Source organism: Puma concolor, chromosome A3 (genome assembly GCF_028749965.1).
Source record: "Puma concolor isolate L17-30 chromosome A3, mPumCon1.1.hap2, whole genome shotgun sequence".
Taxonomy (NCBI): domain Eukaryota; kingdom Metazoa; phylum Chordata; class Mammalia; order Carnivora; family Felidae; genus Puma; species Puma concolor.
Window position 1 is genome coordinate 96,244,621 of NC_141669.1, and position 17,889 is coordinate 96,262,509.

General features: G+C 40.2%; 1 protein-coding gene across 5 annotated transcripts; it reads right to left on the minus strand.

The window, feature by feature from the left end:
- Positions 1-1,847: 1,847 nt before the first annotated feature.
- NAA20 (N-alpha-acetyltransferase 20, NatB catalytic subunit) lies at positions 1,848-17,331 on the minus strand. Of its 5 annotated transcripts, none has more exons than XM_086701576.1 (7): positions 17,193-17,283; positions 16,790-16,829; positions 12,003-12,086; positions 9,151-9,217; positions 8,312-8,447; positions 2,798-2,943; positions 1,848-2,363 (listed from the first exon to the last, which is right to left on the minus strand). In XM_086701576.1, the coding sequence occupies exons 1-7, from the start codon at positions 17,243-17,245 to the stop codon at positions 2,278-2,280; spliced, it is 612 nt and encodes a 203-aa protein (XP_086557702.1). In that variant the 5' UTR covers positions 17,246-17,283; the 3' UTR covers positions 1,848-2,277. The 5 variants fall into 5 exon arrangements, with proteins under 5 accessions (XP_086557702.1, XP_086557703.1, XP_025787570.1 ...); XM_086701577.1 differs by lacking the exon at positions 12,003-12,086 and adding an exon at positions 12,497-12,521 and having other exon boundaries at positions 9,151-9,241; positions 17,193-17,259; XM_025931785.2 differs by lacking the exons at positions 12,003-12,086; positions 16,790-16,829 and adding an exon at positions 12,497-12,521 and having other exon boundaries at positions 9,151-9,241; positions 17,193-17,329.
- Positions 17,332-17,889: the final 558 nt, after the last annotated feature.

The window sequence follows — 17,889 nt, forward strand, 5'->3', positions numbered from 1 at the left end:
AGTTGGGAAATAATTTATAGTTAGTGTATTTCTGAACAAGGGTTCTTTACCAAGAACGTTTTAGTCAGATTTCAGTTAAACTGTAATCTGTTTTCCCAAACTGGTTGAGCTCTGTATTGGCTTAAGGAATAGTGAAACGTGCTGTGAAAAAGTGTCCCCTGCTCCAATAAATTTGGGAAATCCTAGATTAAGTGTTAGGTCTTATTAATCAAATCTTTTTGTAGTTCAGCTTCCCAGAGCCTTGTAAATACTACTATACCTTTTGAATCCCCAGTAGCAATGCTGGCATGTTCCCCAACCTTACTGGACAAGGCAATCACGTCTGCCTAGAATACCACAATTTCTAGTATGCTATTATAGAAAGTAGCTACTGTAAAACCTGATGCATGTGATTTACCCTTGGTTTAGAACATGTGAGAAACAAGGTAGATAACCAACTATGATTCTAAAAAAGAAAAAGCAGAGATGGTAACATATTTGCGGACACATTGCTCATATCCTCAAGCAAATAATATGTGCCTTAATCTTATTTTCTTTAATCTGGCCTGATTTCTCAAGCCTGCTTTTTGTTTTGTTCAGTGCCTGAGCTATTTGACTAGAATTGTTATCTTCAAGAATATTTTGTCACCGGTAAAGGCAATTGGCAAATTTATTTACTTAATTGGGTAAACCTATTAAATTTGCAAAAATTTCACCCAAAGGAATAAAAAAAGCTAGTCTGTGTATTACTAAATTTTATCTTGAAAATAAGCTAGTGTTTGAAGGGAGAATGTAGGACTGTCAGGGTAAAAGACAAACGTGTGTTCAGTCTCACTGCTTCAGTCACTGCACCAGTGTCACCCCAGCTGCTGGGTATCAGATGGATTCTGACTATGGAGTCCTGAGGTCTACTTGGTGAGGAGGAACATTTGTGATTTTAATACCCTTTGGCTAAGTGCAGTCAAGGGGTAAGATGAAAGGTCAAAATGCTAATATAAGTGACTAGAGTCTTCTACAATTCTTTCCTGTTTATGCTGCATGCTGTTCTTATGCTTACATAAGCTGTTAGAACATACGCTGTTCTTATGCTTCCTGTTCTTATGCTACATAAGAACAAAATTGGTCATGTTTCCAACGTCAGCTCATAATACCACTTTCTGATTAGTGTAATGCATGAAGGAAAAAGTTACCTTCTCATGGGAGAAACATAAAAGATTCATTTCTCTTACTCTCAACTCCACCAGAGTAAGTCCTTTCAGAGGGAAAAACTGTTTAGTAATCATTTCTGTGGGGTTTTCTTTACTTCTGTTCACTGGATATTTTCAGATATTACAGCTGAAGAAAACTATACCTGAAGGTAAGTGGTTGGCCCATTACATAGTTTCATGGCCTTTAAGAATTAGAAACTGCGATGTCATTTTATATTTTGAAAAGGCAGGATTTAAGCAAAGTAGTGTGAGAGGAGACAAAAGATGTGGGGCTAACACTATCAAGTATCTGGGAAGAATTTACTATGCAATAAGAAGGATGCGTACATACACTGGGCAGGAATTTTCACGTTTGCTTCTAAAAACATCCGACTTCAGCTCTGGTCATGATCTTGCAGTCCGTGAGTTTAAGCCCCATGTCAGGCTCTATGCTGACAGCTCAGAGCCTGGAGCCTGCTTCAGATTCTGTGTCTCCCTCTCTCTCTGCCCCTCTCCTCCTCATGCTCTGTCTCTCTCAAAAATAAACATTAAAAATTTTTTTAATACAATTTTTAAAAAATAAGGCTTTATATGGAACAAAAGAAATATCATATCCTAAATGATAGCCTTTCTCAATCCAGACTGAATTTTATAAATGACCAAGTTTCCAGAACACATTCATAGGGTCAACAATGCGTTTTATTATACATTTTAGATTTATACATTTCATATATGCTTTTAAAGCTTCAATTAACAGATAATACAAAATAAAAAATATGTATGCAGCAGTGGTTCTCAGGCACAGAATTTAGGAGGAGACTGGAGCAAGTTTTTCCCCTTAACATATAGTGAATATTATGAACCAAAATACTAAAATGTTTCCATCTGACCTAGCTGCCTTTTTGACTGAATTTTATTACAGTGAACAGCTTTAATAGTTATGATATTGCTAACTGGAAACAATAAGACTCAAATTTATAACCTGTATTTTCTTGAAATCTGCAAGACCTAAATAATTACTTTTCTCCTAATAGCGCTCCGGGATCATCTAATGAAAACAATATTGTCCATAAAATATCTGGAGCATCAGCCTAAGAACCACTGCCCATGGTTATTCAATGTCTTCAGGCCTCACAGGATGAGGTAATGGTATGATGGATTTCTTCTCAGTGTCTCTGGAAAGTGCTTTCCTCATATCTGTTAGGAAGCAAAATTTAATGTAAATGCCCAAATATCAAAATATATGAAATCTGAAGGGTATACATATGTAAAGTTCCCATAAAAGGTTTGTCCCCTAGACCCTGAGAGAAATGTATTTAAATGAGACTCTTAGTCATAAGTACTCAGCTCTTCACACGAATGTTCTTTTGTGAGAATCTGAGTAAAATTAACATACCTGTAACATAATAAAACAATTGATAGTAATTAATCATTGGTTAGTCAATGTAAGCTAACCAATGATAGGTTCATAAAGGAGTTAAGGGAGATTTAAATATTAGATAATGCTCAAATTAAAATATTAAGTCCAACAAATATTCTTTTAAATTTACTAAAGTAACTATTTCAGTCTGTAGAATGAATGTAAATGTTCTGGTGGCTTCTTGGGGATACTGCCACGGAAGGGAGCTCACCATAAGCGTCCTCGTCAGGCTCCCCATTGCTGGCTGAATAGTACTCTATGACTGTCCTGTATACGCTGTAGCCCAGCTGCTTGTACATGTTGACTGCAACCTGGTTAGATACTCTTACAAAGAGATCAACAAAAAATCCACCCTTTCTTTAATTTAAAAAAAAAAAAAGGAAAATGTTAGAATATGAGGAATTCTAGAAAATACTTATTTTTAAAAACAACACTTGTTTTTAGTTTGCTTTGACTACCATTCATAGAATGGTAGTAATAGAACCTTGCAGCTGATTTACCTCATACCAATTTTTACTTCTGAGGATTTATGACAATTATCTCGCAGTACAAAGAGATGAGTTTCTTTTGCATACTGACATTTTAAAACCTAGATTTTCTTAAAAGACAAACTTAAAAAGCATTTTTAAGCCACAATTCTGTCTTAAATTACTGTGTATTTTATATCATAGTAATTGACATGCTCATTTTATCAACTAGCGATACAATACTTTCACCCATACGTGCAAATTAAAGATTTGAACAACAAGCACCCATGTGGCCATGGCCCAAGTGTAAATACGGGACACTGGTTGCCTGACACTGGCAGCCATGAAGCCCTCAGTTTTCTCTGTCAGTGACAGCCACCTCCTTTACCCAGAGGTCCTGACTCTTGTGCTCATTAGCTCCTTGGTTTTTGCTGTAGATTCACCACCTACTATAGCTTTTCCTATTTTGAACTTTTATCCTTTGGTGATTTGCCTCTCAGTAAGTGGGAGTCAGCCTTGGTGTAGCTGGGATCTTATTTATCTTCCCTTTGTTTAGCATCCCATTGCATGGATGGATATATACTACAGGTTGCCCATTCCCCACAGATAATCCGGTTTTTACTATTACAAACTATGCTGCTGTATTTTTATTGTATGTCTCATGGTATAGTACAGTCTACAACTAGGGGTGTGGTCACTGGCTCATGGGGGCATCTTCAGTTGCTTTAGTTAATGCCCATTTCCCAGTCAGCTTATACTCCCAGAGGAGGGGAAGACTCCATTCCTACAGTACCACGGCTTGGTTTATCAGACACTTTTATTTTTGAAAATCTCTTGGGGCGCCTGGGTGGCGCAGTCGGTTAAGCGTCCGACTTCAGCCAGGTCACGATCTCACGGTCCGTGAGTTCGAGCCCCGCGTCAGGCTCTGGGCTGATGGCTCGGAGCCTGGAGCCTGTTTCCGATTCTGTGTCTCCCTTTCTCTCTGCCCCTCCCCCGTTCATGCTCTGTCTCTCTCTGTCCCAAAAATAAATAAAAACGTTGAAAAAAAATTAAAAAAAAAAAAAGAAAATCTCTTAAGTATCGCGGGGCAATTTTAATTGGCATTTCTCATTACTAATAAGGCTAACTGTATTTTTGTAGGCCATTTAGATTTCTCATTTCGTACTGTCCTTACTGGTCTTTCACACATTTTTTCTCTCCCCGCCCAGCTGTAGTTCTCCATGTATTATGAATAGTTGACATTGTATAAATGATTACTGCAAAATTTTTCCCAATTTGTGGCCTGACTTCTTATATATCTTTTGATGAACAAAGTTCTTTCACTTCAATGAAGTTGCAATATGAACCTCCTTTACAGTTAGCCTTTTTATGGTTTAAGTTCTTTTTACCCTGAGGTCATGGATGAACTCTCCTCTATTATCTTAAAATGGGTAATAGTTTGCTTTTCAAATCTAGGTTTTCAATAAATCTGGAATTGTGTATTGTAAGGTAGTAGTAATCTGGGAAGATTTTTTCCCATGTGGCTATCTAATTGTGCCACCATCTTTACTGAAGCGTATCCCTTCGTTGCTGATCTTCAGTTGCCTCCTCTGAGGTATGTCAATCCATACATTCCTGCATCTGTCTGCCAGTTCTTTACACTAGTCTAAACTAGTACTCCAGCACTAACACACAGCGTACTCATTACAGCTTGATACCTGCAGGGGCAAACCCGCCCATTTTGTTGCTCAAGGTATCTTGACTCCTTCCATTCCCCTGGTAAGTTTCAGAATCAACAAGTCCCACAAAAAGGACTTGAGATTTTGATTGCCGTTACATTGGCTCTGTGGATCAATACCAGTTTAGCCTTCCGTGTTACTACAGGTGGTTATCTCTCCACTTAGGTCATCTTTACGGTCTCTTGGTAACGTGTTAGAAAGTTCAGAGACCTCTAACAGAGCTTTTGTTAGATTCTTCCAAAGGGCTTAATGTATTGATGCCATTATAACTGGCATCTTTTCCTAAATTTTACTGTTTTTATAGAAATGAAATTGAATTTTATACTGACTATCCAACAACTTTAACTTTTATTCTAAACATTTATTTGTAGCTTCTTGTGGTTTTCTGTTTGTACAATCTTAGGTGTATAAAAATAAGAGTTTTGGTTTTTCTCAGTTCTCATATATTTTTCTTGCTTTACTGTGTTGCCTAGGATTTCCAGTAAATTACCAAAAAGGGGGTAACTATAGGCATCCTTCCTTGTCCCAAATTTCAAAGAGAAAGCATTCAATGCCTCATTGCTAATATTTACTACAGGTTTTTGGTAGATACTCTTTTTTTAGGTTATGAAAGTTCTCCCCTTCTATACTAACACTTTTTAATCAATTGGATTTTATCAAAGCATTTTCTGCATTTACTGAAATAACAAATGTTCTTAATATGGTCCAACAGATTCTCACATGTTAAAAACAACCTTCCCCTGATATATCATCCTTTTTTATGAATTGCTGAATCCATTTTGCTAAGATTTTTCTGGGATTTTTGCATCTATAATGAGTGATTTTTTTTCAAATTTTCCTTCCTCATATTTGTCAGGTTTTATCATCATGGTTATTCTAGTCTTAAAAAAAAAAAACCAACACTGAAGAACGTTCTTTCTTTGTGTAAAACTGAACTTATTTCTTAAATAGTTGGTAAAATTTACTAGAGAAGCCTAACATTCTGTAAAGATTTTTAGGTACTGATTATAATCTGTTAAGGAAGGGGGTCTGCCTGCAACCTATTTTGGTAGACTTCTCAAACTAAGGACAGTTTTTTAAATTTTGAAAGAGTGTTTAATACATACACATACACACACATGAGATATTAGCTGGCCTGTAAAGTCTAGGTATCTATCTGGCTCAGAAAAAGTGCTGACACTTACTCTATACCCTTAATTTCTAATCATTCTAGCAGAAAGCATGTTTCAAATTTCTCATTATGGTAATGATTTGCTTTATATTCTTTCTCCTTGTATTTTTATCAATTTTCTCATTTTTACCTTGTCACCGTGTACATAAAATTAGTAATTATTACATCTTCCTGATACATGAAATCTTTTACCTGTTATCCAATGACCCTTTTTTTCTCCGTTAATTATTGAACTTATGTGACTATTGTTAATTTAAGTACACCAACTATCTTTTGGTTAGAATTTTACATGACAATTTAAAAAATTTCTTTCAATCTTCCTGTATGTTTTTTACACATATTTCCTGTAAATAGAATATAGTTCTGACAGTCTTTGTCTTTTCAATTTTATTTGGTTTTACTGTTGTAAGACGACTTTAACATGAAGTTTTCCCTTAATAAGTTTTAAATGTACATTTTTTAGTATAGGTAAATGTTGTACAACAGATTACAGAGTTTATTCATCCTCTTTAGCTACAACTTTATGCTTACTGATTTTCCCCCTGCCCCCCAGTCTCTGGCTACCACCATTCCACTCTTTGATTCTCTGAATTTACCTGTATTAAATATCTCATATAGATGGAATCACACAGTACTTGTCTTTCTGTGACTGGCTTTACTTAGCATGTCTTCCTTTGTCTTTTAACTAATTAGTCCATTTAGTGTTGTATTTACTGATTATATCTGGATTCATAGCTACCATCTTATTTCATGCTTTTTGTTTTACCACTTTAATCTCCTTTTTCTCTCCTTATGGACTGATTTTTCTCATTCCACTTTTTCTGTTTGGAAATTATAGTTTCTGTTTTAATGTATATATTTAAAAATACATGTATGCATGTATGTGTGTATGTAGCTAGGTACACACACATACACGCACAAATCTGAACTATTCCAAAGTAATAGAAGATTTAGAACCTGGAAAAGAAGGGAGCTTGGTGGTTTTCTACTCTGAGAGAGATTCTATCCCATAAATACATTAATCATATGCATAGAGTGGATAGCTAATTAGAACCCATTTCTTAACTCCTTATCCACCATACAATAATGCCAAATACTTTTAACGCCATTAACAAATGTGTGTAAACTAAAAATTTTCTCTTCTTCCTTGTTCAGTCCAGTCCAGGGAGAATTCTTTAAATTCTTAAGGACTACAATTAACTTCTTTTTCAGCTAATGCTATCTCTTCCCTGAATGATCTCAAGTTCCTCTTGCCCCCAACTTGGCCCAGAGCATTTTCAGGTCATGGTTATTCCTTTAAAACTTCCCTTTATGGAGTCCATTAAGTGGAAAGCCTCAAGAGCCTTTCTCAGCAAATGTTCCCTTCCCTATATTTCCCTATATATTTCTAGGCATTAAGAGGAAAAAATAAATGGCAGCTTGACAACTGATTAAACTCGTATATACATCTTTTACCTCTTTTTTACAATGGGAGCTGGTAGGAGTCTTTTAATTACATTACTTTTATCTCACATAATGAAGGTGTTTCACATACACAACAGGTCTTTTTTTTAAAAAGCCCTAATGCTGGCAGTCCCCAAACTGTGCTCTAAGGTGGCCCAAACTCTTAGAGGTGCTGTAGGATATTTCAGATGTTTGGGGAAAACACAGACAAATCTTTCATGTTAGACACTGGCAAACTAAACTACTAGTTTGCTATAACTCACAAATGCAGCATTACATGGTGTTACGTTCCTTTTGGTGACAAAGTATCTTTATGAAGCCAGGTTTTAGCAGTTCCTATGATTAAAAGAACCCAATAAAACCAGAAAATCAGTATGAAAGAAGAATGCAGGTGGTTGTGTCAAATCGGTTTCCAAGGTATGAGAAGTCCTTCAATGCTCAAAAGGCTATAGATAACCAGTTATTTAACAATGAAATAAAAATATTTTTTCTTTCAATTTGTTTATTTTTTTCCAAATAGCTACTAGGTTATTAGGCCATAAATACTTACTAAGCAGTTAGGACATAACTTAAAATTAAACTAGAGGATTTTTCTGGCCTTAGGGGCACTGTGGAAAAAAATAACTGAGACGCCAAGGATGATGTTAACCGAATTCAGGAACATCTGCCACATTCTGCCACTAAAAGAAATCTTAAGAGCTAGTCTTTGCACCAATTGCCAAGCATATAAGCCTATGGTAGGTCACTCACTTTGCCTGAATCTTCCTCAGTGGCAAAACAGGGACTGTACTACTACTATGAATATTTGACTACTGAAGACTGAAAATGAAAATCCTGTAAAGTACAATATTCAGCCTGAATGGAAAAAATCTCATAAATGTTCACTATGAGAAAAATAGTCAAATTATTAAAAAGCAAGATCTCACCGTTCTGAAATCTCCTCTAATAATTCCATAAGTTTTGCAGCCAAACCAAGGCGTCGAAATTCTGGGGCAACAGAGAGAGCTGTGACATGTCCGTGCCATTCTTCCCTAGCTACAGAGCCTTCTGCTTTACCCATAACTGCCAACAAAAGATTGCATTCAGTAATTAAACACATGGATTTACACAAAAATACAGAATGACTGTTGGTACATTATTATTATAAAGGAAACTAATGACAAACTTTAGTTTTTAAGTAACATTGAAAGTCATCTACCTAATGGTTATTGGTGCTTTTATCTAAATCTCACTTATAAATATAATGCTGAATCTAGTTGTAGAATGAGAATTAGAAAAAGGTTTTTTTTTCTTTAAAAAGAATAACACTAAAAACACAACTAACTGAACATGCATTTTAAAAATATCTACATTTCAGAATCGGAACATATATTTTTAAAATATCTACATTTTACGTAGGTGGGTAGGTTATGTATATACCAATAGATAATGCACAGCTCAAATTTTCACTAGTAACCCTACTAATTCAATGAAGATGCTACCATTCCTATATTATGTACCAAACCATGTAGAAATGTAACATAAACATAGATCTAAAAAGCCTGAGACCATGTCTGTCTGGTTCAGGGCTGTATCCCCCTGGGGCCTACCTAGCACAATGCTTCAAACATAGAAGGCATCACCAAGCTGTCAAATGGTTGAAAAATAGAATTCTAGGCATCATGATTTTACTTGCAATTCTGCAATCAATCTAAATCAGTTGAAACCTATACTAAAATCTCAACTGCCTATCCAAAAATGTTCTAGTGGTTGGTATTATACTTACTATAACCCATTAACTCTCCACCAGGTGCCTCTGCAACAATGAAATACTCTGGCCAGTGGGCGAGGTACTGTAAATAAAAAGGAATCCCATACTAGAGTCTTGTTAAGGAGTGTGGAAAGTAATTGACAGTAAGAAGTATTCTTAATAAAAGGAGTGTTATGAAGAAAGTTTCCTTTAAAAAATATATTATTACTTTATCCCCAGTCCTATATATGTATAATTTTGATAACCATAACCATGTCAGTACATTAAATATTTAGGTTAGCACTAATAATTTATAACAAAATTGACTGAATATATAACTTCAAATGTGAATGGAGACAACACCATGTAATACGAAGCAGAGAACCTGGACTCCCAAGTTCTTCTGTGTCCATACAGATCACACTGTATCTAAATCTCTGCACAGCACTTACCATCACCTGGTATTTGTTACTATCTCTCTCCCTTTTGAATATGAATGTCATGTTCACTCCATCCCTGGTGCTTGGCACAAAGTAGATACTCAATACATTTACTTTTCCATAATTGCACTAGAAAATTAGGGATTAGTTCCTATTTTAGCTTCAGCTGTGTGACTGTGAAAATAACTTTAAAAGTTAATCACTTCTAGAGTCAACTTAACAGTTACCCTGTAGTGTTTCCCCTCCATTGACTCAAATTCTCATTTTCTGGTACTACAAATAAAAGCTGACCTAAGAGTGAATGCCTGAATAATTTGCTCATTATGTAACTCTTCAACCCTGGCGTCCTTACTGATAAGTGCTCATTCTTATATTTCTTCTTAGTGTAAGCTCGCTGATGCAATTCTGAGGGGCCACCACCAATCACATTTTTAAGTTCCCATAAAACCTGTTCAGCAATATATTCTTCAAACTTCTCTGAAGGACAGCTGTTATTTTCAGCACTCTTCAAACATAACCCTTAACACAGCAGGCCAGCCAGTCTTCTCACCATGCAGCCACTGACTCACACCATAACTGCCTCTCCTCCTGCTAGGGGAGGAGCCCAGATGCTGTTCATCAATCATGAAGACCTGGCAGATTATTTCCAAACATGGCCTCACCTGGATAATGGGACTTTTACTATAAATTTTAAGTGTAACTAGACACATACCATGCAAGTTGATTCGCATCCTAATACTTTACCTTACTATACAGTGGAAGTTTTTCGGCCATTCAAAACAAAAGTTTTTTTAAACACGGAGAGGGTCTTTATTTTTTTAAACTTATTTATTTGAGAGAAAGTGCATGCAGGGGAGGAGCAGAGAAAGTGGGAAAGAGAGAATCCCAAGCAGGCTCCGAACTGCATGGAGCATGATTCAGGGCTCAATCTCATGAACACTGAAATCATGAGCTAAGCCGAAATCCAGAGTTGGACACTTACCTGACTGAGCCACCCAGGCACCTCTGGAGGGGTCTTTAAAAGGTCATAATTTTTGAAATACAAATTAAATTCTTGATATTTTTGCTTTTTCACTCAACTTTGTTTCTGATATGTAGCTTTGTTGTTGCCTATACCTATAGTTAATTGTTAATAGCTGTATAGTGCTGTATAGTGTATAAGTGCTGTATAGCACTCTGCTGTGTGAACAATTTAAATATCCTATCTCTTGAAAGAGACATCTGGGTTACTTTCAGTTTCTCAAAAAATCTTTTCAAATTCCTTCATGAATATAGTATAATTCATTTAACCATTTCCTTATTGTTATGTATCAATGTTATTGCAAATTTTTAATATTATAATTCTGTAACACATAACTCAGGGGTTAACAAACATTTTCTATAAAGGGAGAGATAGTTAAATATTCAAGGCCGTGTGGACCATATGCTCTCTGTTGCATCTACTCAAACTGGACAGTCTCGACAAAGCTACAGACAGGTTGTAAATTATTTGGCATGGCTGTGTCCAATAAAATTTTATTTACAAAAATAAAAATAGGCAGTGGACCACATCTGGCCTATGCACCTAGTTTGTCAATTCCTGACATAATTGACTCTACTATTATTTTCAGCTTCCAGGAAATGGAATTACTGTGTATTAATTATACTGCCAAAGCGCCTTCCAGAAAGACCGCAGCAAGCAGTTTATACTGTCACTAGCAATTTATGAAAATGTTGCTCTTACCCTCATCAGCACGGAGTTTTATCATTTCTTTAAATCCTTGATAATTTGATAGATGAAACATGGCATTAGAGGCACCTGGGTGGCTCAGATGGTTGAGCGTCCGACTTAAGCTCAGGTCATGATGTCACAGTTGGTGAGTTCCAGCCCCACGTGAGGCTTGCTGCTGTCAGCGCAAAGCCCACTCTTCAGATCCTCTGTCCCATCCCCCTCTCTGTGCCCCTTACTTGCTCACGCATGCTCTCTCTCTCTCTCAGAAATGAATAAACGTTACACAGAGGACTGAGATTTAAACAACAAAACATGGCATCTCATTTTAATTTCCATGTCTTTTGACTGAACTGTGAGCCTGAACTCTGCCCTCTTCTGTTAAATTATCAGTCAATATTACCCTCCTACCCTGCAATGAATATGGAGTATAAGCTAGAAATCCAACTTTGTTTTAAGCTACTGAGAATGTGGGGTTGTCTGCTAATGAGACATAACCCAGAGCACCCCAACTTCACACATCTTTGCCCATTCTTCTATTGGGGAACATGGTAGATCTTGCCAATTATTACCCCAGATCTTTTCTTTGTTTTAGTAACAAGCCCTAATGTAAAGCTGGGCTCATTCCCAGACTGTTACAGCTAGTAAGTGTGGCATGAAGCAAGTTGTAGTCAATGGGATACAGAAAGTCCTGTGTGGTACTTCCCAAAGGTACTCCTGAAAGGGAAGGTCTCTCTCACCTTCCCCTCTGTTGATCCTCCTGCCAGGAACATGGATGTGATGCCATTTGCTCTGGCAGCTGAGACAGGAATGCCAAGGCCACCCTGGGAGTGGTACAGTGGTTAAAATGCACAGCTGGGTCACTGGTGACTTCATGAAACCACCACAGACCACTCATCACCTCCAGACTTCATTCACATCAGAGAGTAATAACCCATCTTGCTGAAGTCACTGCTTTCTGTTGCATGGAGCCATATACCCAGGGGCAAGGTAGGCAGTGTTGCTGCACTGCTGAAGATTTAGGAGGTCATTATACTAGCAGCTTGTCAGGCAGATTTAAGACAACTCTTGTTCCCAGTTTGTTTGTTTTTTAAGTGCTTTCACTATTGCTTATGTTTCCAGGACTACAAGTTTTAAAGTTTTTCTATACTCAAGCCTATTTTTTCCTTTGTTCCTCCATGTTCCTTACTCCTAGTAAGCCTTCATTTAACTTTTTTTTTTAAAAAAAGGATACAGTTTCTGTAAGTGGATCCAAGTTACTAAAAGAAACAAAAGAAATGTCAATAGTAAGCAGTGTTGACAAAACCAGTTTAAATAAGACACTGAAACTGAAAACATGCACAAGGAACACAAAACATGCCAAATCCACAACTTTAAAACCAAATTTAGGGGTAAGGAGGATGGTGTAAGCTACCTAATGGCCAAACTGAGCCATCACAGCCACTATAAAGATACCTATGCGTTTTCATTTAACTGTTTCTTCCTTTACAAATTACTTTCTATTTAATACATCTGATCAAAACCTTCCATTTTCTAAATGACAATAAATCATTAATGGAACTGGAGCCCAACCAGACATGTAAATCACAAACAGAAGGTAAAACCAGCTCCTGCAGCATCTGGCAGGGGTCCCTCCAGCCAGTCTCTAGGCCTTCCCTGACAACTCCTTTCTCCTTTATTCCATCCACTCAGTGTGGGCCTCTCACCACTAGGTGTTTGCTCCCCTCTCTTCTACATTCTCACCTCCTCTTCCCACCACCCCATCCCTAAACTTTTGGAGGGAGACTCCTGGATCTGACTCTGGTGCGCTCAGCACTTGTTTCTCTAGCGTATCAGATCACAATAGTTCCAAATCAGCAGTTCTTACAATGTACCTATAGTCTGTCTACAAAGAGCTCTGCCCCTCACTTTCCTATTCAGTTAATGGAACCACTATTTTGCCAGACTCAAAACCAGCCACCTGAAAATCTACCTCTTGTATACCCAGTCAGATTCTTTCTTGGGACTCTTACCAATGCACTTCTCTAGGCCAGCAGTTCTCAAGCTTTTCGGTTTCAGAACCAATTTACACTCAAAAACTAATAAGGACCCCCAAAGAACTTCTGTTTATGTGGATTATATCTATGGATATTTACATTTTTAATATTCATTTTAAAATAATAAATCAATTACATGTTAATAAAACCTTTTTTTTTTTTTTTTTTTAACTGAAAAGTCATCCTGCTTTCAAGAACAAAATTTAGGGGCACCTGGGTGGCTCAGTCGGTTAAGCATCCAACTTCGGCTCAGGTCATGATCTTGGGGTTCGTGAATTTGAGCCCCAGGTGTGCTGTGCACACTCTGTGCTGACAGCTGAGAGCCTGAAGCAAGCCTGCTACCGGACTGTGTGTCTCCCTCTGTCTCCACCCCTCCCCCGCTCATGCTCTCTCAAAAATAAACACTTAAAAAAAAATTTTTTTTTAAGTACAAAATTTAGCGACAAGAGTGGCATGGTTTTAACAATTTTACAGATCTTCTTAATGTCTAGCTTAAGAGAAGGCAGATGGATTCTCACATCTGTGTCTGTATTGCTTGGTACTGCAAGTCACACAACTGGAAACTCCACTGTGCACTTGTGAGACAATGAAAAAGGCAAAAAACCCATCTTAGTGTTATCCCGAAAATCACTTTGACCCTGCAGAAGCTTGAAAAGCCCCAGCCACAGCTGATCACTGCTCCATACAGTGTGGGAATACACTCTCCCACACCTCTCAACGACTACTTTATAAGCCTCTCATCTTGCCTCAACTCTCCAAGGCCACCCCTTTCCAATCTCGGCTGCTTCCTGTTTCACACAGAGAATACACAACAGCAGGCAGAAAGCTTCACCAACATCCCACCACCAAACCCACCCACCTGTACCTCAAGCGTCTGTGCCCCTCTCTACTCGCTCTCCTGTGACCATGCCTGGACTGCTGGTGAGCAGATCCACCCCCTCAGTGCCCAGGTTCCTGCTCCCACAGTTCTCTTCTAATCGTACACACACACTGCACATTTAGCCATCAGCAGCTCTTTACATGGCTCCTCACTCCCTCCACTTGAAATGCTCTCCTTGCTCAGCTTCTCAGACCCACTACTGGCTTTTTCTCCCAACTCACCGGGCCACCAGATCTCCTTCAACACTTGACACCTAAGGCACCGTCCTGGAGCCTCTTTTTTCCTATCCACAGTCATTCCACCACTGATGTCACCTATCCTCTCAGTTTTTGTTTTCTGTTTTAACATTTATTTATTTAAGTCATCCCTACACCCAGCGTGGGGCTTGAACTCACAACCCCGACATCAAGAGTCACACGCTCTTCTGACTGGGCCAGTCAGGCGCCCCCAACCTCCTGGTTTTAATACCATCTACATAATGTTGCCTCCCTCCACCCAAATTTCTATGTTTAGCCCAAACTTCCCCACCTGGGTATCTCAATGCACTTCGCAGAGGAGCCCAACTCCTAGGAGGGCCTCTCCAAGATCTAGCCCTGTGACTCTGACCTCATGCTCCCACTCTCACTCTGTTCCAGCCACCCTGGCTGCCTCCTCCAGTCAGAAACAGGTACCTATGCACTTACCAATCCCTCTGCCTGGAAGTTCTCCTGCCCCCAATATCCACCGGACTCACTCCCTCATCTCCCTAGGTCTTTCTGCAGTCACACCTACCCTAAACACTTACCTAAAGCTGAATCCCCACTCACTCCCTATTTCCCTTCCCTGTTTTCATGTTTTTCTTTGGACTGAATAAGTTCTACAGTCGTACTTCCTTCCCCACCCCCTCCAAAATGTAAATTCCATAAAGGTAACATTGTTTTGCTTTGTTCATTGCTGTGTCTCTAGCACTGATGCACAGTTGGCATGAAGATATCTATCCAAAAATGAGTAAAACACCTGTTGAGTTAACTGCAGTGCTTCTACATCCACGGCATCTTCACTTCCTACTGCAGCACCCTCATCCAGTGATTCTCAGTGTTCTCTATGAAAGTGCCCTAATCAAAGTGTGAAGTTGGAGGACATGGGAAGAGGAGTTCCCAATGGCATATTCTGAAGGGGCCTTAACAAGCTAGACAATTCTTTGACATCTAAAGTTTTATTGTAAGTGTTTGTGCTTATTTTCTTTCTTCTATATTCATTTTCATATAAAATTAGGGCTAAGCCTCCCCAGATCTACAGTTAAAACAAGGTTTTGCCCTGTACACTCTTGAAGCTTCAAGGTGCCTTGCCCCCCCCCCCCCCAACGGCACCTCCCAGACCCAAACCTCTGCCAAGTCATCATCTCTGGGCCCTTGCCAGGACATCCTAAGTGGCTCACCTGCCTGGTATACCTCCTCTAATCGCCTCACATTCCACACAGCTCTGTGGTGAAGAGCTAGGGCTCCAGAGCACTGGCCCTTAAACAGCCGACGATTTGCATTTTCCAAGGGTTCCCTGGTGGTCGGGGACCACTCTGAAAGAACCACTGTTCTACAGCCAATCTCCTGGATTAGATTCCCTGCTTCACCCGCTCCCACCACAGGGCTCTATCACCTGGGGCAACTGACTTGAACTCTCAGTACCTTAGTTGACTCATACAAAAAATGGGGATACTGAGAGCACCTTCTCCAGAGAACTGTGAGGATTACATGGGTTATTACAAGTGCCAGCACCCATCAGGCACAGCGGGAGCTCAACACAACTCACCTGAGTTACACTGCTTTGTGGGAGAGGCTCATTAGAAAATTCTTCCCAACAAACAAACAAGTCTGAACCCTCCAGCGACGGAGCAAAAGTCCAGTTTCACCAGTTCCTCTGGCCGCTCAGAGAAACCCCCTACCACAGTCACACTTGTCTCTCAGTTGTCTGGCCACACTCTAGGTTTTCTCACCTTCACACCTGCTTCCTTCTCCAGAACTTCCTCATCACTGCCAACATTTTATCCATCCTTCAAGGCTCACTCCCTCTTTGAAAGGTTTCTAGCCAACTCCTCTCAACTTCTTGCCATTCTCTTGACACTTGAATCTGACCCACCCAGCTGTCTTGAAAGTGGATCTGGGATTGGTTGGTAGGTAGGTAGGTAGGTGGGTGGGTAGATGGACAGATAGATATATGAGAAAGTCAACATTAACAAAACGCTTAACTGTAGAATCCAGCAGATGTGTCTTTAGATGTTCAGGGTAAAATTCTGTCGACGTTTTAAATGTTCAGAAACTTCCACGATAAAATCTTTTCTTAAAAAAAAAAAAAAATGTGCCTGCAAGTCACAGGTCCTGCCTTAACACGGACTAAAAGAAAGTACACACAGCGGGTCTCCACCAGCATGTGCCCTATGCCCCGACTCCTCACAACACAAAGTTTTCCAGGCTGGATACGCCGCTTTGGTAACAAAATGCACAAAAACCAACCCGGACCAAGAAAGGAACGGCGGCGGTCGGTGCCACCATCACAAGGTTTCACTCGGGTACTGATTAACCATCACCAGGTGGGCTGCACAACGTCCGTATTCCCAAAAAAACACTTAGCTGTTGACCTCGCAACGACCTCCGCGGCGGGCGCCTCGGTGCTGTCCGCTGCACAGAAGACGAAGCCGAGTCAGCTGGCCGGACGTTGGCTGCAGGCGGCAGAACCAGAGCTGGGCTCGGGCCGCTCCCCCACCTCCTACCACTCGCGCGGGCGCGTCGGGACAGCCATCGCGACAGGACGCCCGCGCACTGCCCCGGCCCCAACGAGCACGCAAGGATGCAGGATGAAGTCTCAGCACCTCAGCCAAGGTCAGCGGGGAGCTCCGCACGTCCGTCCCCGCCCCGGCTCTGACCCCGCGGCCCCTAGGGAGGCGCCAATGGCGGCCGCCGGGGGTGGCTCCCGCGGGCCGCGGGCCCCGGCCCGGGAAAGGGGATGCAGCCACCAGCGTCAGCCCCGGGGGCCTCACTCACATGTTGTTGAAGCGGAACAGGTCATCGCACGTGAAAGCCCGGAGCGTGGTCATCGCACCGCCGCCGCCGCCGCCGAGGCCGGCTTGCCGCGAGCCCCGCCCGCCCTGCCGGTAGTCGCTTTGCGCGGGTCACCGCGGGGCGGGGCAGGGAATTGCTTCCGGGCCACGAGTTGCTTGGCAACCAAGGTGGCAACACCGCTCCCTCTGGCGGCCGGCGTCTGGAATTGCAGTGTCATTCTTGTAAAGTCGCCGGGTTCTCACCTTTCGGAACCTCAAAACTACTCTGCGGGAGTGACTGAAAGAAATAGGTAGTGTGATCTCCTAGGAAGGAAACGAAAAGCTGACCGGGGCTAGGAAGCCACCACTGAAAAGCGGGGTTCAGGACCACTTGGGTGCCCGGTAATAAATGAGAAAGGAAGTGGAGCCAAATAGGAGAATTCATGCATGGTTCAGCGCTGCCTGTCCCAGTGATGTGTAATCTCAAATCTTCTACTACCACGTTTAGGAACATAAAGAGAAAGGTGAAATGAGTTGTAATAGTAGATGTTATTTTACCCAGCATATAAAAAATATTATCATTTTACATGTAATTAATAAAAAATTATTAATGGAATGTTTTACTTTTTTGTTGTTGTTGGACTAAGTCTTTGAAATCCGGTGTGTATTTTACATTTGCAGTATATTTCAATCTGGGAGCT